The sequence below is a fragment of the Delphinapterus leucas genome, chromosome 9 (genome assembly GCF_059928025.1).
Source record: "Delphinapterus leucas isolate spDelLeu-1000000601 "Yukka" chromosome 9, BTC_Dleu_Yukka2, whole genome shotgun sequence".
NCBI lineage: Eukaryota > Metazoa > Chordata > Mammalia > Artiodactyla > Monodontidae > Delphinapterus > Delphinapterus leucas.
The window spans coordinates 29,234,143-29,257,926 of NC_143137.1; the positions used below are offsets into that span (position 1 = coordinate 29,234,143).

Below are 23,784 nucleotides of genomic sequence, written 5' to 3' on the forward strand. Positions count from 1 at the left end.
TAAAGCAAAGAAAATACAAACAGCCTACAGGGTACAGATGTGAAGCATTGTCTACACCATCCACCTCCTACTTTCAAATCTCTGTAAGTCAACATTAAAATCCAAAATAATAAGAGTGGTTTATTTGATAACATAAAATAAAAACGTGCCCTTAGAAATCTTCAAAATATTGGGGAATACTTGTTAAAACCTTGATATATTTCAAAGCCATGAAATTTGCTAGAAAAAAATTTATGTCATTATGGCAAGTAGAGTAACACTACTCACTTGATAGTTGCACATTTTGCTTTGGCAAAAAATAGTACTAAACATTCCTCAAAGTCAACTACACTCCCAAGTTCCAAAGGCCCTCAATGATTTGAATCACGGACATCTAGTGGTAATTCAATGCTAAACCTGTTAGCATTTATAGTTTTCACTTCATACTGAAGGGTATTTACTGCTTTCGAGTATAAAACCCAGTCACCACAAAACTATATTTTAACAAAAATTTGTTCTTAGAAAGCTTCATAAATATTGTCATAAACTCAAACATATCTTTTAAGTTTTAAAGAAAAGATACAAGCAAGCTTAATTCCCTCCTCTTCTGAATTGACAGATTAGCTATTCTCAGCTAAATCCCCCAAATAATGCCAAACATGGTAACGCCTCGTTAAAACCAACAGAAAGAGTCAGTGTAAATCAGCTTGAAAATCAGATTCATTTTTGAGCAATTATTGATTACTTTCAAATTAATTCACTCTACCCTAAAAACATATTAGAGTTTCTTTACTGTGGCCGGCTGGCCTGACTGGATAAAAAGAACTCAGCTGCAGCTGGAGAAAAGAGAGGGAACCAGAGACATGGGCTGTAGTCCCACTTCTGGCATGTAACAAAATCAGAACCTTGAGCCCGTCACTTTACTTCTTTTCAATTTCTCCATTTGTAAAATAGAGCCTTGGGTCTCTAAATACCACTTCCGCTCTAAGCTTTGATCAATTCAATAATTCAGTCATAAGCTGTGGTTTTTAAAAAAGGATTCATTTAAAGTGCTTTGAAACAGTTCATCGTTTAAAAGTTCTCTAACCCTTGCAATTTTGTTAACTCTATCTGTTTATTCAGCGAACTGTAAACTTCAGCCCAGGTCATGCATAAATAAAGCCCAGGCTTCAGCAGAATCCGCTCTTGTGAATATGAGAATTGAGAAAAGTGTATAGTACACTTTAGATTTTAGGAATGTCTACATTTCTCAAATTCAAAAGTGATCAATTTTAGAGTCTAAATGTAGGAAAAGAAGAAGGGCTTTCATAAACTCCTGAAGTTTTCAGTTCAGTCTAAGACAGGCTGGAGGGAGGGACAGAGCATGATTGCAAAGGTCTGGGGAACCCATCCTAGAGGCTTGGGGGTTTTGCTGTTATTGTTAACACACAAAGAACCTTTCTAAATTAGATTGTGAAAAGGTTTAAAAGTCAATAAACTTGAACCATTTTCCTCCACTTAAGGAAAAAAATCACTCAGTTGCTATTGACTAAATAGAATCTTTAACGATAGAAGGGGCCAAGAAAAAGAAGCAGCATTAGGTAAGCAGTAGTGAAGGCTGTGTATGGACACAGGTCCCATTGAAAACCTTCTCCCACTCCTTGAAGGGCTCAGAGTAAATGTGCCGGCCTTGCAGACGTTTAGAGCATCCCTTTTATGCCGTCCTGACCTCTACAAACTGAAAGGACTAGCAGAGCCCTGGTTAAACGGATAACAGTAACTGAACTAACAGGCCAGAAGAATGTGTGTAAATGCTGCAAAGACAGAGTACAGCTTGCACAGATTTCAGATACAAGGGTAGTTGTTGTGTCATATCAGAGAGATGACTTTTCACATGAGACCTTGGGTCACAACGATGAACTGACTCAGGGTCAACAAAGCATTTGCTTCAAAAAACCAGAGTCAAGCCAAAGGAAGCAACTGCTCTCACTTTCCCATCCCCTACCCAATAACCTCTTCCACTGCTCTTTCCTCCAAAGCTCTTTCTTCCAATTCTTTGGAATTCACAGAGCGGAAGAAGATGACCCGACCATGGTGACACGTGACACTAGAAATATCGTCTCTGTTCTACTCTGGAACTGAGCACCAAGCTAAGCAGTTAAACTAAATAACTTGGCACAAAAAAATAAACACATACAAGGCTATGGGTCCTAGAGCTGTGCTAAATCAACTTTATTACACATATTAACTTTCTTAATTAACTTTTTAATTGTTAAACCTAATAATGTTCTTCAATATCCTAGTGCTTTTTATTATTTTTATGTACATCATAAAATATATAAGATTTGCATCATTATCAAGTGGAACATAAAGAAGTTTTCACTGGGATTAGCTGACTTCTATACGATGAGCTCCTCCAGCTTAACACTGCAATAATTATTTTTAATAGAATTTAAGTTCACAGCAAAATTGAACAGAAGGTACAGAGATTTCCCATATACCCACTCCCCCCGACCCACACACAGCCTCCCCCATTATCAACATCTCCCCCAGAATGGTACATCTGTTACAATTGATGAAGCTACACTGACACATCATTACCACCCCAACAGTCATTTTTAATATATACCGATTTTGTACTGGGTTTGAATGCTTTATATGTGTGTGTGTGTGTGTGTGTGTGTGCGTGCAAGTGTGTGCATGTATATTTTATATAGACAGCTGTTTTTCTTGGCACAGAAGCTTCTGTATCTTTGAAAGGATTAGAATGTATATAAAAAAATGACATTTGGGCCCTAGAATATTTCTGAGATCAAACTGGGAGAAAGGAAATGTGCATTTAAAAATATTTCAGTCCCACTCTGTGGTAATCTAAATTGTTTTCATTACATACCGTCAGAAGCAAAAGTAAAAGAAAAATCATTCTTATTTTGAGACATATTTCATTAATAAGAGCAACAGTATGATGTTAATTATAAACATTCAGAAAGTGTTTATAACTCAAAAAAACTAAAACTACAGTAATACCATTAACTCATTAAGGAAAGTAGACATTTGAGATGAGCTATTTATATAAAGTGTAAGAAAGCACCCAGGGAAAAAAATTTTTTTTTGTCACTCATGAACATTGAGAGTGACACACATGTCACATTGTATCTTAGGGAACTGTCCTTTTTCTTCATTAGATCTGTACAGATGTTCACATCTTTTATCAAAAATCAGACCTTCTCTGAAAGCTGTTCAGTGTCATCCATAATGAAGAGAATTAATGGCAAGAAGGGAGCCAGCTAATCAAAGAAAAAAGTCTTATTATCATCCATGTCTCTCCCAGGTAATTATCACTCCATCACGGTCACCTGAAAATGTCCTAGCACACTGTAAAATAAGAGCCATTTCAGTAGTTCTCAGTGCTCCAAGTACTAAAAAGAGCATCCCAGATTCAGGGACTGCTAATCCTACACACATTCAGAACTAGAAACGAATTTCTCTGCTCTTGAAATACCAGGACCTGTTAGAGGTGAGACAGAGCCCCACTTACTAAACTTAGTGTCACCCCAAATAGTGGACCTTGCTTCACTTTCAGCATCACACAGACCAATACAGTTTTAAATTCCTGTTACTTTCCTCCTGGCTAGAGAGACTCCTGGTCATTCATCATCTATAACAGACCTTAAGATCATTTTCATTAAGCACTTAAATTCCAAAGCTCTGAAGAGGTGAGTAATCCTCATCTGAGCAGGTGCCCTTTCTTTGTTCATTCTAAGGTCATTAACAATCCTAACACATACCCCACAAATCTGAAGCAACTTCTGTTTTGAATATTTATGTTTACATAAATAAGTCATGGTTCACAAAACTTCAAATTATTCATGCTCCAAAGTGACAGTTATCTAAATGTATCATTTAGAATTTGTGTATTCTTTAAGAATATTCATTAGAATAGGTTTTAAGTGCAGCAGCTAAATATTTATTTAGAAAGGCTCTATAGTGATATGGTTAAGAACACAGAATTTAAAGTCAGACTTCCAGAGTTTGAATCCTAGATGCTTCATTTATTAGCTAGGAGGACTTAAGTAATTTTCTTAATCTCTCTGTGCTTCAGTCTCTTCATATGTAAAGAACGTATATAAACAAATATGTAAGCACTTAGAATTGTTCTCAGGAGGAGGCCTTGGCAAGAGATTGGAAGGTGGGAGTAGAGAGAGGCTGAATACTTATCTTCCTGGCTTCCTCTCTGCAGGGCTATGATTTGGCAATGGCTACATTCCCCTATGTTTATAGCTCCTTTCCACAGATCCCTCTTTCTTGGCTCCGTCTCTTATTTGGTTTTGCTATACAACTCCTTCTATTGTACACACCTTTCTTCAGACCAAGGGTGGTAAAACCTTATGATGTTGCTGGTCCCTGGGTGCCTCTAATCTTTTTTGTTTCTCTTATCCTGCCAAAAGCTCTGTGAATAGCTCTTTCATTAGTTTCTCTTCCGTTAAATCCTTTGGAGTATGGCATTTGTTTCCTGCTGGGAGGTTGACTGATACACACAGCAAATATTGTCGACTTTATCCTGTAGCTTATGGGAAGCCATGCAAGATTTTAAGCACAGGAGTAACCCGGTTAATTCAGCATTTTCTAGTTTTCACTCTGATAACTGAGAGCCCAATGGATTTCAGGAGCAAAACACTTGCTTCAGAAAAATCAGTGAGGAGGATTCAGCAATTGTCCTGGTTATACATGGTGACTGTCTGACCAGGATAAAGGTAGTAAGAATGGAGAGTAGGTAAGATATTTGAGAACTATTTAGAAGTTAAATTCCTTAGTATTCATGATTGATAGAACGCAGATGACAAGAGAGAGGAAGGGCTCAAAGGTGAAGGCCAGATTTCTATCTTAGGAAGTGACAGATAGACAGATAATCACGCTCATGACCAGCAGAGCAATTCTGCAGAGCTTCTAAATGCAAGCACAGAAGTGAGTTTACCAGGGAAAATAATGAATTCATTTTCTCTACATTGAGTCTGAGGTCCTATGTGACATCTAAGTGGAGATGCTCAGTGGGTAGTTACACACGCAAGCCTGAAGCATGGGAAACTGCTTTGAACTTTAGATGTAGATTTGGGAGTCATCAATTACAAATGGTAGGTGAAATGTTAGGGGTGGTGCTGGGGAACAGAGGCATTTAAAGAATGGACAGAGAAAAGGTGGCTCTGAAGGACACAGAAAGGATGGCCAAAGATGTACAAGAAGAAGCGAAAGAATGTGCTCAGTCTGAAGGTCAAGGAAGAAAAGAGTTAGAAGGAAGAAGGAGTGATCACAACTGTCAATTGCAGAAATATCAAATGATCACGGTAGCTACTACAGTACTCTTTTACTATTGAAAAATAGCTATTGGTTTTGACACTTTTCTCACAGATTTGTTAAAGTTACCAAAAATAGAGCATATGCAAATTTTCCAGCACAGTGACTAGCACATTGTAGGCATCTGATAATTTTTAGTTAATTTTTCTAGAAGCATTTGTAAAAGTTTACACACAATAGTAGATATAGGATGTCAATTTTAAAAGTTAATAAAAACTATATAAATTTGTTATAATTCAGGATATCAATTTAAGTTTGAAAAGTCAAAATAGGGATCTAGTAAATAAAATTTTTACTACTTTGGATGAACAGGTGGCCAGGGTAAGCAACACTTCATGGACTATGTATTTCAAGGTCAAGTTTTGGGTCCCACTAGCTAAAACTGGATCCTTATAGCAGCTGAAGTTGAAGGGGATCTTATCAAACCCAAATGGTGAAAATTTATGGTAAAGTGTATAAGGCATGGCCATTGAAACTTTCTCCAAAGATTTCCACGGTTCCAGTTTTTCAATACTTTTTTTTTTCAACATTATGGACCAGGAAGTACTGGTGTTAATGTTCATAGATCTGATAAAATCTGTGCACATTTTGAAAAAGAATGTTTACCTTTTGATGCAAACCTAACTGGCACATGTCTTCCTTGGATATGCAAGGTTTTCCACCAGCTTTCCCAGAAGACAGGCAAACGAGCAGATCCCAAGAGCCCAAATCACCTAATAGCAAAAGAGTATGGAAAAACAAACAATTTCTTATCAGATTTTTAAAGGCACCATTTACTTCTTCAGATTAAAGAATGTAATTATTTAAATCCTAAAACACAAGTAACAATGATTCTGAATATACTTAAAAGCATATATTCAAAGTAACTAAAATTCACCTTTTCTAATTAAGCAGAAATAACACTTTAATATTGTATCCTAGGGAAAATCCAATTACCTTAAGTTATATCATAAAATTCCTTTAAAAGACTAAAATTAGAATGTTTCAAATCACTAATTTTATAAATTTATAAAATCTTAATTGGAGATTGGGAGGAAAGAAAATTATAAAGTCTTTTAAGAGATGAGACAGTTATAACGATATGAAGTCAAAACATCGAACATTTCGTTCTGAGCCTCCGTATTACCATTACTTTTCATAGATCTTGAAAACCAAAAACGCTCTTAAGGGGCTTCCCTGGTGGTGCAGTGGTTAAGAATCCGCCTGCCAATGCAGGGGACATGGGTTCGAGCCCTGGTCTGGGAAGATCCCACATGCCGTGGAGAAACTAAGCCTGTGCGCCACGACTACTGAGCCTGTGCTCTAGAGCCCATGCTCCGCAACAAGAGAAGCCACTGCAATGAGAAGCCCGCACACCACAACGAAGAGTAGCCTCCGCTCGCCGCAACTAGAGAAAAGCCCGCACGCAGCAACGAAGACCCAACGCAGCCAAAAATAAATAACTTAAATAAATAAATTTTTAAAAATGCTCTTATAAGTTTTCTTACAAAGAAAAAGTTATGTTAGGTAGAAAATAAAATTTAATGAAAAATTTAAGATAGGTTTAGTCTAAAAGGAATTTGTGTTCTAGTTATAGACAGAGTTGACTCTAAAATACAGAGTATAACACAGACTAAAGAAATGATATTTCATCTGTTTCACCAAGAACAAAGTTCTTTGTCAATAAATCATAGTTACTTGCCAAAATAATCTCAGCAGAGTACATTCTTGCATAAGTAATTGAATACTTAAAAATTAACATTTATGTGGCTATATATGGGTTTATTTTCCCTTACTCTTTTTTTTTTTTTTGCGGTACGCGGGCCTCTCACTGTTGTGGCCTCTCCCGTTGCGGACCACGGGCTCCGGACGCGCAGGCTCAGCGGCCATGGCTCACGGGCCCAGCCGCTCCACGGCATGTGGGATCTTCTCGGACCGGGGCACGAACCGGTGTCCCCTGCATCGGCAGGCGGGCTCTTAACCACTGCGCCACCAGGGAAGCCCCCTTATTCTTTTTGATCTATTTACATAAATTTGTATCAGCTTACCTTGCATATAACTGATGCTTTAGAAATATTTGTTAAATGCATGAATGAATAACTAGCTAATGATAGGGTAGGAAACACATTACTTCAGAAACAATATAGAAATATCTATCTCAAGAAAAAAAAAAAAAACAGAAAAAGAACACTAAGTAACATATAAAAGAATTGGTACTACCTGGGAAACGTTCTCCATTTTGGATGGAAATCCGGTTTAGAAAATGAAGCAATTGCTGTACACATGGCATCGTTTGTTGATCAATACTAAAATAAATGTTCCTTCAAGTAACTATTTATGCCAGACCTCACAAGTCAGTTCCTGTGTTATTAGTGGCTTCAAAAAGCTAGAAAATATCCAATGCCTCCAAATTCTATCTTTTAAAAATTTCCTAGAATTTCTCACTTGAGAGCATAATGCTTTCAAACAAGAATTATACAGGAAAAAAAAGTTGATGAGGAAGAATATCTATGACAATTAGGAATGAAATTTCACTCTGCACTAATCAAGTCCTTTTCCATTTGACAAGTCCTGTGCTGTCTGAGCTATTGGTCCCTCTATAGTTGTCCTGTTGCTGGAAGGGAAACCTCTCTGCCAAACAAAAGGATCCAGACAACTGAACTCAAGTTAACTGAGCTCTTGTCCTAGAGCTTCTCTGTTTGCTTGATGTATCTCAAGATGCTGGAAGATAGCACAATAGTTCAAAAGAACAAGGAGAAATGATGTTGTTGATTGGGAGTTGGGAGAGAACTCATCCAGGTAATAGCCATCATGCCTTAGGTGTCAAGGGTCTACCCTGTCCCATGCACTCTCACTTTGAAGGAAACTACAAGCAGATTCCAATGGCCAAAACCTAATACTCTATGATGATTCCAATACTTTATTTTAAATGTGCACCTGGCATTTTCAGCCAAAACCTTTGATATGGATTCAAAAGGGAAAACACAGAGACTATTTTCATTCGATATTACTTCTAGACCAGGAAACACTAAAGCCCTAGAGGAAACTTCCTGTTATAATATACACAACTAAATATTTTAAGAAGATAAGAATATGCAGAGAAAGAGGAATTTCATATTATGGACTGCATTGTTTGGGAGTTAAAAAACAGTATGTTTTATATTCCTCTAAGTCTGAAGCATGCCCCCCTTCACTACCCAAGGCATACACACAATTTCTAGAATTGATAGAAAGAAATACATATTTAAGCCATAAATGTTTGAAACTGGAGACACATTTAAACAATTCAAAGTATTCAGTTTATTAAGAACCTCCTCTGAGCTGAACACTGTACTAGAAATATGAAAGTAAATAGCAAAACAAAAGGGCAGACAGTCACTGCCCTTAGCAGCTATAAGGAATCTAAACATCAAAAAGAATTTAGGCTAACTTATAAAGCATCACACAATTTCTTGATATTCATAAGGTTACCCCTCATCCCTCAAAAATATTTAATTAATATTTTAAGTGAAAAGTTAATATTTCAAAAATACCGTAGAGCACATCAATTTCCTCTTAAAATGAAGTAAAGTATAACCAAAAATTTTCAGCAATCTCTTCATATCCTTCTTGCCTAATTCTTGCTACCACGGTCTGAAAAAAATGCTGGTTGTTTCCACTCAAAACTCCTACTGTTACCCTTGCTGAATTCTACATCAAACTTCCAAATCTCTATTTCCTAGTTCAATTTTCTAGTTAAAGTAGACCTTTTCAATTTCTCTTCATTTCTATATAGAAATCTACTCCCTTGCCTGATTCCCACAGCCCTTTTTTAAAGAAAAAAAAAGCTTTATTTGTTTTATGAGTGGTGCTATGAGTTCAAGCTTGGTTTAAAAAACTCCCAAAACCATACTGAAATCTAGAAACTGGGCAGAGAGCAAAGCATACTCAGTAGTGAAGTAAATAACATTCAGAAGTCAACCTTGGAACATCTGGGATACAAATTTGTTCCTCAACAAGATTACAGATTACTATATACTGTGAAGCTTTGGGGCCACGCTCAACAACCTAAAAGCATGAGTGTTTAGTGGACAACGCGTACAGCAGAGACTGCAGACTGCAGGCACACGGGGTGTAATGCCCGCATATAGGGTGCATTTGGTCTGCACAGTGTTTGTTTTGTTTTTGTTTTTAATTTTAAGCGTTTGTCAAAATGCAAATGTTAGCACAATTCACATAAAAATCCAGATTTCAGCTTTCATTTGAAAACTTAGAAGTTTTGGGTTCATATCCTACAAGGCAGCCACTGACAGCTGAGGCCAGCTTCCCACATTTTCTGTAGTTTACCTTCGTGTCCCGACCTGGCCCAAACTCTGCCTGGGCTCTGCCTTTAGTAGCAGCAAACAGTCCTTAGAACTGGTATAAAACACTGGTTTGTCAGTTTTCCATGAATTGTTCATTCAGCAAGTTGATGTTCCATGTTTTAGCTCTCAATGAATTAGGCTTGTTCATTAGGTAAATTGGTTTTGTTGAGATGACTATAGGCAGTTGATATTTGCTCAGTTGGTCTTTAAAGGATGTCTGAACATACCCTTTGCTTTCCATCTTTGGCCGTGCTCTTTCGCACGGTTGAATAAGGTCACTTCAACTCCAAAGACATTTGGTTGGCCATCTTAAAGTTGGCAAGGACTGAAGTGTGGCCTCTTCGAGTCGTTCTTTCTCTAACAAGCCTGGAAAAAACCGATTGGCCTGTAGCCATCTTTTTCCCTTATGTCTTTTTGGTTGGATTGCTAAAGTGGACCAGGTCCCACTCCTAGGTGGACCTGCCTTCATTTCTTTCTTGTTCACACTCTCTCTTTGGACTCTTTCCACATTCAGTCTGTCTCAGGGCTGTTGCCACAGTTATACGTGGCCCAGGACAGGCTCTTTCTAGGCACCGAGGCAAACATTTTTGGTGTTGGTCTTACTTGATGTGTTTCTTCTGTCCCCTGAAGGTCGACATTAGTGTAAGAGCTGAGAAGTCAGATTTGGATTGAAACTAACACAACATTGTAAAGCAACTATACTCCAATAAAAAGTAACTTTAAAAAAAAAAAAGATTTAGATTCGGGAAAAAACAGGCAAAGCAGATCCTGGCCAATTTGGATGATGGCTTCTTAGGTTTTCCTGGCACAGGGAAAGGAGACCTTTATGTGACTCAGCCTAACTCTTTAGAATACTGCATTAGGATTTGGGCGCCAAGGCCACACTAATAAATAAGGAATAGGAGCAGCAGTAGTGGTAATGAATCAACAGCAATTAGCTCTTGAGTACTTAGAGTATGCCAGGTACTGTTCCGAGTATTTGCATTAATTAATTTATTTTATACAGTACCCTGCTAGATATACTTTTTCTTTTTTTTTTTTAGTGCAGAAAGGTTAAATAACTTGCCCAAGGTCAGCCATCTAGTTCGTGATGGGAAGGGAATTTGAATACAGGAAGTCTAGCTCCAGAAGCCATGTTTGTAATCATTACATCATTATTGCTTCAAAAAACAGGGAGGCAACACAGACACTTAGCTTTTGATGCCTTATATGTATTAACTTATGCAGAACTTCCAACAACACTGTGGAGTAGAAACTATTATTACACATACCTTACAGAAGAAGAAACTGAGACAAAGAGGAACTATCTAGCTTTGGTATTTTCTCAACTACTGTCCAGTGTCTATTTTCCTTTGGAACCTTGGAGGAAAAAGACTATAACAGGTATAACTCAGGTATTCCTAGACCCTCACCCAGCAATAGCATCCTAAAACATTATTAGTGATACTACTGGTAATTGAAGTAAGAGAAATATTCATGTGTAAAAGGAGATAGCTCTCAACTGCACATGTACTCAGGAACTATAAATATTAAATGGGTTTCTACCTACTTTTGAAAAGAAACCTCTAAAAGTTTCTCAGCTTTTTTTTGATGGTTAAAATGATTTCTTTCCCTGTCACAAAGAAACCAGAGCAGGACAAGCTCCCAGATCAGGCTAGCCAAGCCCTTAAACAGAGAGGTCATAGGACATAGTTCTTAGAAAACAGGATGTGGGTGTTCCATTCTCCATCTCCACGTGAAAAATCTATAGGATTCTCCCCATAAACTGTAGAACATTATTGCTCATTATCATGCCTCCATAGTGTTGGGTCTGGAAGCAAGGAAAACTCCACAGACAATTTTAGAAGGAGATGTCAGGGTCCAGCTTTATTAATTCAGACATAATATGGCACTGACTATAGTTTTTATCCTTCTCTAAGCATTCTCAGGAACCACCTAACATCTCAATGTTAAAAGTAAGAGCTATTTTTAAAGCTTTTTGTTTTTGTTTTAATCAAGCATCTGCCCTAAGGAGTGAGGCTGCCTTTAGAATATTTCCAGGTTCTCATAGTCAGGCTGTCAGATTGTAAAGCAAACAATCGTTCCTGGCTCTCAAATGACCTCCTCATTGATAAAGTCTACTGGATCAGTAATTCAACCCAGAGAACAACGGAGAGCTCTGAGATAGCATCATTCTTATACATGCTGTTTATTCTCAAGGAATGACAAGTCTATTCCTGCTTTACTTTTCTCCATAGCATCTACCATCATCTGACACATTATGTATTTCTTATCTATTTGTTTATTGTCTGTCTACCCCATTTGAATGTGAGCTTCACGAGGGCAGAACAGGGCCTATTTTAATCACTGCTGTATTCTCAGTATCTACAACAGTGGCTGGAATTTAACAAGTATTTGCTACCTATTTGCTAAATGCATAGATGAATGAATAACTGAATGTGAGCAGTAGACCAATAACTAAGACTCAATAAAATGCTAGGATATTGAAATATTTTTGTAAAAATTAAAAATGGATGAATAATAGGAAAAAATATTAGAGTAGTTTTTTTAAAAAGGACATAAAGATACATTTTGGTTCTTAGTAAGAATGAAGGAGAGAAGTACATAAGAAAAACAAAGGTAACCAGTCATTGCATTTAAAGAATTGTAATATTAATTATGAAAACTAATAGCAGATTCCAAGTGCTTCACTTATTAGAAACTTTTCTGTGACCACATACATTTGATTGAAGCAGAAAAGATTTATAAAGTATGACTTGGAAAAGAAACTTGTCCAGGAACTTTTAAGATACATAGCTACTAAAGCCAAGTCTCATTTACTTATTCATAGTATTACACTATTATATTCCTTAAGGATACAGTAGTATGATTTCCTAAAATTTGTTTTATTTCAGTGTGAAATACTGAAAATGTTTAATTTTTAAATAATACATAATATTCCTTTATAATATAACAATTATTAAATAATACATAATATTCCTTTATAATATAACAATTATTAAATAATACATAAAATTCCTTTATAACAGGATATTTTACATGTTCACTGTTCCCTTTGTACAGCCTTTTATTCACAACTATAAGATTCTTATCACATAATAAAGTCTTCCTTTCTCTGTATCCTTCTTTTACCAGACTTAGTAGATAGTTTACATTATTGAATACATTATTAACTTATTAATAATAAATTGGGTTCTATGCTTGATTCTACCACAAGATTGTTTGAATATAAATTAGCCATTCCTGAACCAAGCTGCATTAACCTGTTCCCTTAACTGTATTCTTAATACGATGGATCTACCCATACTTAATTAATTTTATTCATGGCTTTTCTTTAAGGACAACAAACATCCAAGTTCTTGTATATAACACTGATTATAGTAGACACTTAGTAGATGTTTATTGGATTATATATTTCAATTTTCAGAATTCATTTTAAAAGAAATCATATATATTGAAACTTGAGATTTTCAATGCATTATATAACATGGTCACAAACCCTAATTAAATCTGGTTTCTTGCCCCAAGACTCTGGTCATGGACTTTTGCTTGTTATGCCTCTGGCTCCTTAACCTCTAAGAGCTGATGATGAAAACTTTGTGTTTCACCACAGAGAAATTCTAAACCATTCTCTCCCTTGATGTTTTAAATCCACACTAGGGATAAAGTTTTCCTGCCCTAATATCTACCAGCTTTCTGCCCTAAGAGAGGTTTGGAAATTGTTTCTGTGAAGAGTTCTGGACTCCTGAAATTTTTCTAACCTACTCACAAGTTCAAGAAAGCAACACTGGGCTTCCCTGGTGGCACAGTGGTTGAGAGTCCGCCTGCCGAAGTAGGGGGCACAGGTTCGTGCCCTGGTCCGGGAAGATCACACATGCCGCGGAGCGGCTGGGCCCGTGAGCCATGGCTGCTGAGTCTGCGTGTCCGGAGCCCGTGCTGTGCAGCGGGAGAGGCCGCAACAGTGAGAGGCCCGCGTACCGAAAAAAAAAAAAAAGAAAGCAACACTATGCTTAAATTTTTGCAAAAGTTAAAAGACTCCTGTTCTAAAGGAACTTTTCATTAAGAAGAGCATGAAAAGAAATAGATAAGTTTATTTCTATGAAATAAGCTCAAGAAATGTTTACTTTAGAAGGCTTGCTAAAGTTTCCTTCTATAGGTTTTTTTGTTTGTTTGTTTTCTGTTTTTTTTAAATATTTATTTGGCTGTACCTGGTCTTAGTTGCAGCATGCGTGCTCTTAGTTGCGGCATGCAGGATCTTTAGTTGCAGCACGCGGGATCTAGTTCCCTGACCAAGGATCAAACCCAGGCCCCCTGCATTGGGAGCTCAGAGTCTTAACCACTGGACCATCAGGGAAGTCCCATAGGCTTTTTTTTTTTTAAATAATTTTTATTGGAGTATAGTTGCTTTACAATGTTGTGTTCCTTTCTACTGTATGGCAAAATGAATCGGAGATATATACATATATCTCCTCTCTTCTTTGGATTTCCTTCTCATTTTGGTCCCCACAGTGAATTAAGTAGAGTTTCCTGTGCTATACAGTATGTTCTCATTAGTTGCCTATTTTATACATAGTATCAGTAGTGTATATGTATCAATCCCAATCTCCCAATTCCTCCCACCCCACCCCTTTTCCCCCTTGGTATCCATACATTTGTTCTCTTTTTTTAAAGTGACTTTTTTAAAAAAAGATTTTCATGCCACTTTATATATATAGTCTTCTATTGAAGTATAACTGATTAGATGTGTGTGCATGTGTGTTTAAACTTTTACTGCTTCAAGACTATTGTTTATCTGGGAGAAAACTCTCATTATTGCATTTTACCAAATTTCTACAAGTCTGGAATTCTCACCATCTTAGAAGACCTTGAAAGAAATGAACTCTGCAGCAATTTAAAACTCAGACTGCAATTTAAAACTCAGACTGCACCTAACACTCAGATATTGGTTTCCAATTCCATTCTCCAATAAGAGGAACCAGGGGTCCTTGGAGGTATGGCTGATTCAAGGGCTGGAAAAGTAAGTGTACAAGATGAGCCTAGAGCATCACAGTGCCAGAAAATGAGAAAGAGCTCAAAACCAAACAAGCAAACAAACAAATGAACAAAAGCAGTGATGGAGGTATGTTAAAGGGGCATGGGAGCCAATGGTCAAAACTGGAACAATTGGAGCAAAAAATAAGTAAAGTAATATTGGTATAAAATAAATATCCACTAGTCCATACTGATATAAACAAATTATTGAATAAAAAAATAAATGGGGAGGAAGAGACAAATCTCTGGTGTGGAAAAATATCAAATAATTTTCATAGCTACTACAGACTCAAGGAGGTAGATCACAACTTCCTAGCCCTTCGGCATGAGTTGCTCACAGTGACACCCTTCCAAAGAGTCCAGTATGGAAAGGGGAAATAAAAGTATAATTTGCAGTGGAAAAACCTGACAAACACTACCTGTCAGGTGATTAAGGTTAATATCAACAGTGATAAGTCATGTGGATAGTCTATACCCTTGATATGATATGATGAGAATTTTACCTCCGTGGTCTTACTCCCCCAAACCATAACCCTATACTAATCAGAAAATACCAGGCATGACCCAACTGAGGCACATCAGAACACCTGACCAGTTTTACTCAAAACTGCCAAGGTCATCAAAAACAAATAAAGTCTGAGAAAAGGTCACAGCCAAAAGAAGCCTAAGGAAACACGACAACTAAATGTAATGTATCCTGGATGGGATCTTGGAACAGAAAAAGGACATTAGGTAAAAAGTTTAAAAATCTGAATGAAGTATGGACTTTAGTTTTTTAAAAAAAAATCAGAATAAACATATTCTCCAGAGAAAAAAAGATGATGACTGTTACGTATATGGCTGTAACTAGACACATATTAATTACGTATCTCACCAAGTATTTTATACTAAGAATGTTGTATTACAAAACCAATCTGCACTACAATGAAGAAAGTGAAAAATAATTACTTTCTATACAAGATGGATTCTCTGATAAAGACAATTCCGATGGTATTTAAAATACAGAAGACTGAAAAACAGATCAAGTTCAGGGTTTGAGACCCTCCTCAATACATGCAGCTCCCCAAATTTCTAGCCTTTCATTTCACTTGTTACCATCTCTCTCTAAATTCAACTCTTTTGATGATTTTATTTACATTCATTGCTTTAGCTATGGCTTCCCTGCCACTGACTCTCAAATTTACATTTCTTAACCTTTCTTATGTTTCAGATCTCCAGTTACATCCTAAGACAAATGCCCTGCTGAACACATATGAATCAGAACCTGTATCTCCTACCAAAAACCTGTCTGTCCTTCCAGTTTTATTATTGTCAAAGGTGTAGTCACCTTCTCTCCCTCAAGCTAGAAAGCATAACATCACCTTCAACTAGTACTTGTCTCTCCTTCCGCTTCCCATTGATCTCCAATTCCCATCCAACCTAAATTAGAATTTCTTAAATAGTTCCTGACCTTTCCAAATCCTATCACAGTCTAAATCTAAAGATCTCACTGTCTCAGCAAAGTCTCCTAATTAGTCACCCTGCTTCTATTTCTTTTCCCTTCATTAATCCATTTTCCTCCATAAAGCCACAATCATCCTCTGAAAACACAGATCTTATCATTGCCACCATAATACAGATCAAATTCCTTAGCAAAGCAACAGAGATCCTTCACACCTGCCCCAACCTAGTTCTCTAGCTCTTTCCCTCAAAGCAGCACTCCCCAAATCCCACTTCTTCTCAGCCACATGGACCCTTGTTGGCCCCTGAGACTCCATACACTTTTATTTATTTTTCAATTAATTTTTATTGGAGTAGAGTTGATTTACAATGTTGTGTTAGTTTCTGCTGTACAGCAAAGTGAATCAATTTTACATATACATATATCCACTCTTTTTTAGATCCTATTCCTATATAGGTCATTACAGTGTATTGAGTAGAGTTCCTTGTGCTATACAGTAGGTCCTTATTAGTTATCTATTTTATATATAGTAGTGTGTATATGTCAATCTCAATCTCCCAATTTATCCCTCCCACCTCCCTTTCCCCCTTGGTAACCATAAGTTTGTTTTTTACATCTGTGAGTCTATTATTTCTGTTTTGTAAATAGGTTCATTTGTACCATTCTTTTATATTTTTTAATTTGTCTTTCTCTGACTTACTTCACTCAGTATGACAATCTCTAGGTCCACGCATGTCACTGCAAATGGCATTATTTTGTTCTTTTTTATGGCTGAGTAATATTTCATTGTATATATATATACCACATCTTCTTTATCCATTCCTCCATCGATGGGCATTTAGGTTGCTTCCATATCCTGGCTATTGTAAACAGTGCTGCAATGAACACTGGGATACACATATCTTTCTGAATTATGGTTTTCTCCAGATATATGCCCAGGAGTGGCAAGGGATTAATCTCCAAAATACACAAACAGCTCATGCAGCTCAATATCGAAAAAACAAAAACCTAGTCAAAAAATGGGCAGAAGATCTAAATAGACATTTCTCCAAAAAAGACATACAGATGGCCAAGAGGCACATGAAAAGATGCTCAACATCACTAATTATCAGAGAAATGCAAATCAAAACTATAATGAGGTATCACCTCACAGCAGTAAGAATGGCCATCATCAAAACAAACATCTATAAACGATCAATGCTGGCGAGGGTGTGGAGAAAAGGGAACCCTCCTACACTGATGGTGGGAATGTAAATTGGTACAGCCACTATGGAGAACAGTATGGAGGCTCCTTAAAAAAGTACTAAAAATAGAGCTACCATTTGATCCATACACTTTTAGACCTGTGTGCCCTAGCATGCAGCTCATACTGATGAATGCTCTTCCCTCTAAAATCTACTTGAGAAATCATTGTCACATATCAAGTACTCACTTGTGACACCTTCCTAGACCCCCACATTCAGAATTGGTCCCTTCCTTTTCTGTTCTCTCAGAACATTTTATTTCTGCTCTTCATACTGCTCCTATTGTACCTTATATTACAGTTAAACATGTACATCTTTCCTACTCAGAAATGATCCTTGGATCTGTAACGTTTTCATATAGTGAAAGCTTGTTAGAAATGAAAAATTTCAGTCCCCAACTTAGACCTCACCAAATCAAATTTGTCAGTAACAAAATCCCCAGTATGCACATGTGAGTTTGAGAAACACTGATATACACCTCTGCCCTATAGTTCCTTGAAAGGTCTCACTCACTTTTATAATGCTCTCTCTCCATCCACACCGATTTTAGTATCCTACACCCAGCTCATGTTTAATAAACATGTGTTAAATAAAACGTGTTTAGTGTCAATTATAAAATATTCTGATGCCTGGCTATAATGTCCTTGTCATAATCCTTGTTATGAGGATGATGCTTGAAAATGGGTTCTTTTATTACTTGAGTACTTGACTTGAGTTTTTGATAGACACTCCTTGTACCAAATTCCACAGAATGGTGCAGGAGGTTTTAGTGTATAATTAGTGTGGTGACACTTCATTTAAGCAAATATTATTCCTTCTTCCTGATTTATTAAAAGTCATTTTGCATGACTTCTTTAAAATGCAGTGAATAAAACCTAATCATATCTGGTTTAACATTGTATAATAATGCACTGGGGACTTCAAGCAATCTGAGAGGGAGGTGGGAGTCATTGATTTAAAATTTATTCTAAGAATAATTACGCACTAATTCAGCACAGATGAGAATCAAGGCTTGAGAAAATATAGTTCACTAACATGAGAAAAAGAATCAATTCTCTCAATGGCTTATTACTTAATGCCACAAGTATTTCAAGATTACACAGCTCTTATTCATAAAGCATTATTTTCAATAATCTTTGGAGATTTGCTTAAACCAATCATAATATTTCTGTGAGATATTTATGGAACAGGTCTTATCTTCCATTTTCATACCAAGCAATATAGACGATCTGATGAGCTTGTTCAAGGTCATTCCAAAAAGCAGATGTGAGGCCTACAACTCAGATCTCCTAGTAACACTAATACCACTCTTGGGAGGATATTATGAAAATTAAATGAGTTAATGTTTGTAAAGTGCTTAGGACAGTGCCTAGTACTTGATAAGCTTTACATAAGTATTTGTTGTTTAATGAATAGATAGGTGGGTGGGAGGTAAGATACAGGCAGATAAATTTGCGGTCTCGATGATAAACTCAAGAAGAAATGTGACATCTTTTATATGTCTTGCCGCCTATTATTTAAGCCTTCTGAATAGGGCAGTATGAGTAGAATTTAGAAAACACAGAAAGTAATCTTCTGTCTCAATTCTGTACCACCCCCTCATGTTTTGTTAATAGGCCTTCTTACCGTAGAAGGAGAGTATGTTAACTCAACAGACACCATTTGGTGGTTTTGGTCTAAGGGAAACAGAGGACTTCTTCAGCATGAGGCCTCAGTTAAAATTCATACACATTATCTAGAACTGGGATCAGTTTTCTCTCATCGGCAGTACAAGTGCATTTGCTAGAATATGTGACATCTTCAGCCCTGAAACTGATGATGAAGGAAGGTACATTTTCATGAGTGAGTAGCAATGAGCCCCATGTGATAGATGTGACCTGACTAGTTAGGCCAACCCTGTGGGACCCTAAAGTGGGTGCTTTAGGTAAGGAGGGACTTGGGTAATGGGTAAGCAGAGCTATTGCCTAAAACCCGTTTCATCCACTTCATAATTTTCTTAAAACTGGCCCTGCTCTCAGAAGCCAAGGGGGTATCAGAAGTGTCTCCTGAGGCTAATAATGCTGTCATCTATGAGATGAAGAACACTTAGCCCATATGAAACTAGGCCAAGTATATTAAAGTGTACCGTATTATTAAAGTGTATTGTTCCTACACATCTAAGAAGCACATTTTTTCCACATATTTTAATAGAATTCTGCAAAATTGGTGTTTCCTCTAATCTCTTAACATGAGTTTTCCACCTCTCCAGAGATTCTAGGAACATAATTTGCTACTTTTCTCTCTAATTATTTATTACTCAAAATGTGTAGCATAATCTCATTTCCCTTATTTTGACTGTCCTTAGTTAAAACCATTTTCTTTGACAGTGTTAATTTTAAGATTTATGTATATATTTTATATCTTTTAATGCTTTAACTTCTGTCAAATTGATTCCCAAGAATAATATTGCTGGCTTAGAAACTATAAGTATTTTAAATGTTATAGATTTTCCAGATTGTTTTCCAAAAAAAGGCTACAATATTTCACACTTCCACAGGCAATGATTGAGAGCTTCCTTTCCTGGAATGTCCGCCAGCAACAGGTGATATCACCAATTTTGAAATTTGCCAGTCCTGGGACTGTAAAGTGATATGCTATACTTTAAACGGTCTTTCTGTAGCTTTTTGTGAACTTCATGATCTTTTCTCCTTTGTTTTGACATTTAGATACGAAAATATAAACTGCTTATTCATATCCTTTGTATAAAAAAGATTTAGAAATAAAAAATTAAATTTAAAAAACAGCACTTAGAAAAATAGAAATGTTTTTAAATTGATGTGTAAGTAAAGCTTCCTTTCCTATGAAAGAATTTAAATGATGTGACATTTTTAACTTCATCAGATTAAAAAATGTGATACTGAAGATCCATGGAGAACTAGCGCTGCTGATGAAATAGGAACCATCATTTTGTCGAGGAATGTGGCAGGAAGAACCACAGTTTTAATATTTAATGCATTGATACAATAATTCCACATTACACCCAAATCTCAAAAAAGCAATATAAACAAATATGGTAGTAAAGTTGGATTTTGTATTAACAAGTTGAAAAAATTCTAACTATCTGTCAAGAAGAACTTGGTTAAAAAACTATGGTATACCCATACAATAAAACACGAAACAGAATGAAGCAAATACTTGGCAGACACTTTCAAGAAACTAGGATGATATTGTGGTCAAAGACTCAGGTTTGGAGAAAGACAGTCCTTGGGTCAAACCTTAACTCCACCATTTATGATATACACTGTTCAGTTCCTCATCTGTGAAACAGAAATAGCTACCTTGGGGACTAGAAGTGAGAATTCAATAAGTTAATGTATATAAACTACATAGCACAGTGCATTTAGTTAATGATCAAAAAAGGCTAACTTAAAACTAGTGATATAACAATTTATCACAATCCTTAAAAACTACATTGATATGACAATACTTTTATCACAGTCTTTATTTTTATCAAAATATTAAAAATGTCTCAGGAATTCCCTGGTGGTCCAGTGGTTAGGACTCTGCGCTTCCACTGCTGGGGCCCCGGGTTCGATCCCTGGTCGAGGAACTAAGATCCCGCAAGTTGCGTGTGGCAGCCAAAAAATTTTGAAAAAAGTATCTGTTAAAGCATGTGGGGTAAATTATTGTAAAAGAGGCAGGAGGCAAAAAGTCAGAATGTAAATGTGTGTGGGTGTGTGTGTGTTTGTACGTGTGTGTTATGCTTAGAGACGTGCCTGGAAACATGCACAACATTATTTAACTGTGTTATCTCTGGGTGGTGGGATTTGGAATGATTTTCGCTTTCATCTTTGTACTTGCAAAGGTTTGATTCAATATTCTACCATAAACATATAACATCTTTATAAATGGGAAAACTATTTTCTAAAAGTGTGGTTAGAATATGCATCCAAATAAAGAACTATTATTTTCTAAGAAAAACAGACACTGAGTCTTTTCAAACATTGTACGTCTTTCAAAGTACTGTTAAGATGCCAATCAACTGCTATATACAAATGAAAAAATACATAAAATTAACATAGATCTCAATCATTTTAAAATTCAAAATGTCTCTGATGAAAATTGATGTAAAATACTCAATGTGACAAAGTAATAGGATTTCCTTCCATAAGACAAGAAACAAAATCAGTCTCAGGGTGCTAGAGTCATGCTGTGTACAGTTATGAGTTAGAGATTTCACACAACACAAAGTAAGGTCTTTCTGATACCCTTAATATGCTGTTTCTCCAAAAATGAACAAATAATGAACAGGAATCCTTGAGCAAACAAACCAATGGAAGGGCAAACACTTGTTATTCCTGATACTGGCTCTCTCAGATGAGCCTTCAGATTACCATGGAATGTGCCTGCCATTCTGGCATTCCCAGCATTCCTACTACGATGCAAGTACCAATTGCCAGCAGAATCTTAATCTGTTTTATACTACAGCTGTGAACTTGGATTTTCATGCTATACTTCCATAGAACAACAACAATTTTGTGCGTGCAATATTTACAATAGCAAAACATTAAAAATATCATAAATATCTAACATATGGGAAAGATTAAGGACATTAAATTAAGTAAATATTAAATACATCCAGTAATATAATTTTATGTAGTCCTTGAAATAACATTTACAAAGTTTTTACAGCATGTATTTCTGATATAATAGTATGGTAAAAAAGCAAACTAGAAAATTGTATAAAATGTATAAAAAACTTATAAAGAAATGTGCCCCAAATTAACTGTCTTTGTTGGTGGCATTTTAGGTAATCTCCCTCATTCTTTCTTCTTTTTTTTTTCTTTGCGGTACGCGGGCCTCTCACTGTTGTGGCCTCTCCCGTTGCGGAGCACAGGCTCCGGACGCGCAGGCCCAGCAGCCATGGCTCACAGGCCCAGCCGCTCCGTGGCATGTGGGATCTTCCCAGACCGGGGCACGAACCCATGTCCCCTGCATCAGCAGGCAGACTCTCAACCACTGCGCCACCAGGGAAGCCCTATTATTCTTTTTATATATTTTCCAGTTGAACTAGATCTTAAATATCATCTAATCCAAAAATCTTCACCTTCTGTAAAATGAAAGGAATCTAAGAAATTAAGTAACTTAGTCATGGTTTCACATAGACGTTGCAACCCAAGCCAGTATTCCTCTCTTCCACAGTACCATCTTGCTTCTCTTTGGGAGCATAGAACTATCATTTGGAATAAATTATCCGTCCACATTTTTACCTTGATCCCACTATCTTCAAGCAAGCCCAACATGTCCAAAGACAGTTTAAATTCAGCTACTTGTTGCTAACATTTTAAAATGCGATCACTGGTCTTGACTATAAAGAATTAAGCTAACATGTACCAAGGCTTTGCATGTTAACTCACAATTAATGGGTTTAGCATCTACGTAAATTTAGGAGGGGGCTTCTCACCAAGGTAGAAGGTTGACTCAGGGTCCTAGCGAGGCAAATGGGGAACTGCTTGGCCACTAAATACTTAAAATAGCAAATAGGCAGAACATCTTTGTGCTTCTGGAAGAAACACTGAAAATCTGTAATAAAGAAATACCTAGGACAGTAGTTTTCAACAAGTGGTCCAGGACCAACACATTAGCATTACCTGGGAACTTATTATTTCTTAACCCACCTCCCTATCCTTACTGAATCAGATCAACTGGAAGTAGGGCCCAGCAATCTGTGATTTGACAAACTTTCCAGATAATTCTAATGCATACTAAGTTTGAGAATCATAGTCCTAGCAAATCGGTAGATACTATGGTCAAACTTTGCCAAAACCATGTTGCTTAAGCAAATATTCAGGGAAGGATTCCTTTTACCTTCTGATAAGTATAAAATACAGAGCTAGCAATTAGAGAAGCAGGGACCCCTGAGAGTCATTTCTGTCCTCTACACTCCTTAATCACTTGTTTGGTCACTCTGATAACGAGTTGGAATGCTAAACAGAGTTTTTAAATTCCAGGAGTTCCCTGCTCTAAATAGATCATTTTGTTGCACAGATGATGAGATTCACATATGACTTTCATGTTTTTCCTTAGACAAAGAGCTGAAATGAGTTATTATTATTAAAGGTTATTATTAGCTATTGGCAGAATTCTCCTTTCTTTGAAAACAGAGACATCACTGGCTTGACTGACTCTGAAACAAGGTTACAGAGAACTTTCACTAGAGGCAGTGGGCACGTGAGTTCTGTTCTTCAGCTGGTTTTGCTCAGACACATTCCGAAGCACATTTCATTTTGCTCTACAATACAGCTATTTCCTATCAAGCACTCACTATTTTTTCTCTAAACTTCAAAGAAGCAAATGATGCTTGAATATCTGAAGGAAATATTCAGCTCTTTTATTAGTATATTTGTAGGTTTATTTTTTCAATCGCTTATTCATTTAATTGTGTACCTACTAGGTA

At 36.6% G+C, this 23,784-nt stretch overlaps 1 protein-coding gene across 1 annotated transcript in view; it reads right to left on the bottom strand.

Annotated features, from left to right (window-relative positions):
- CPED1 (cadherin like and PC-esterase domain containing 1) overlaps positions 1–23,784 on the bottom strand; it is a 307,617-nt gene that overhangs the window by 229,092 nt on the left and 54,741 nt on the right. Inside the window, exon 4 of the mRNA XM_022582431.2 lies at positions 5,917–6,023. Within this exon, the coding sequence (XP_022438139.1) occupies positions 5,917–6,023 (107 nt within the window). The remainder of the gene's footprint in view (positions 1–5,916; positions 6,024–23,784) is intronic.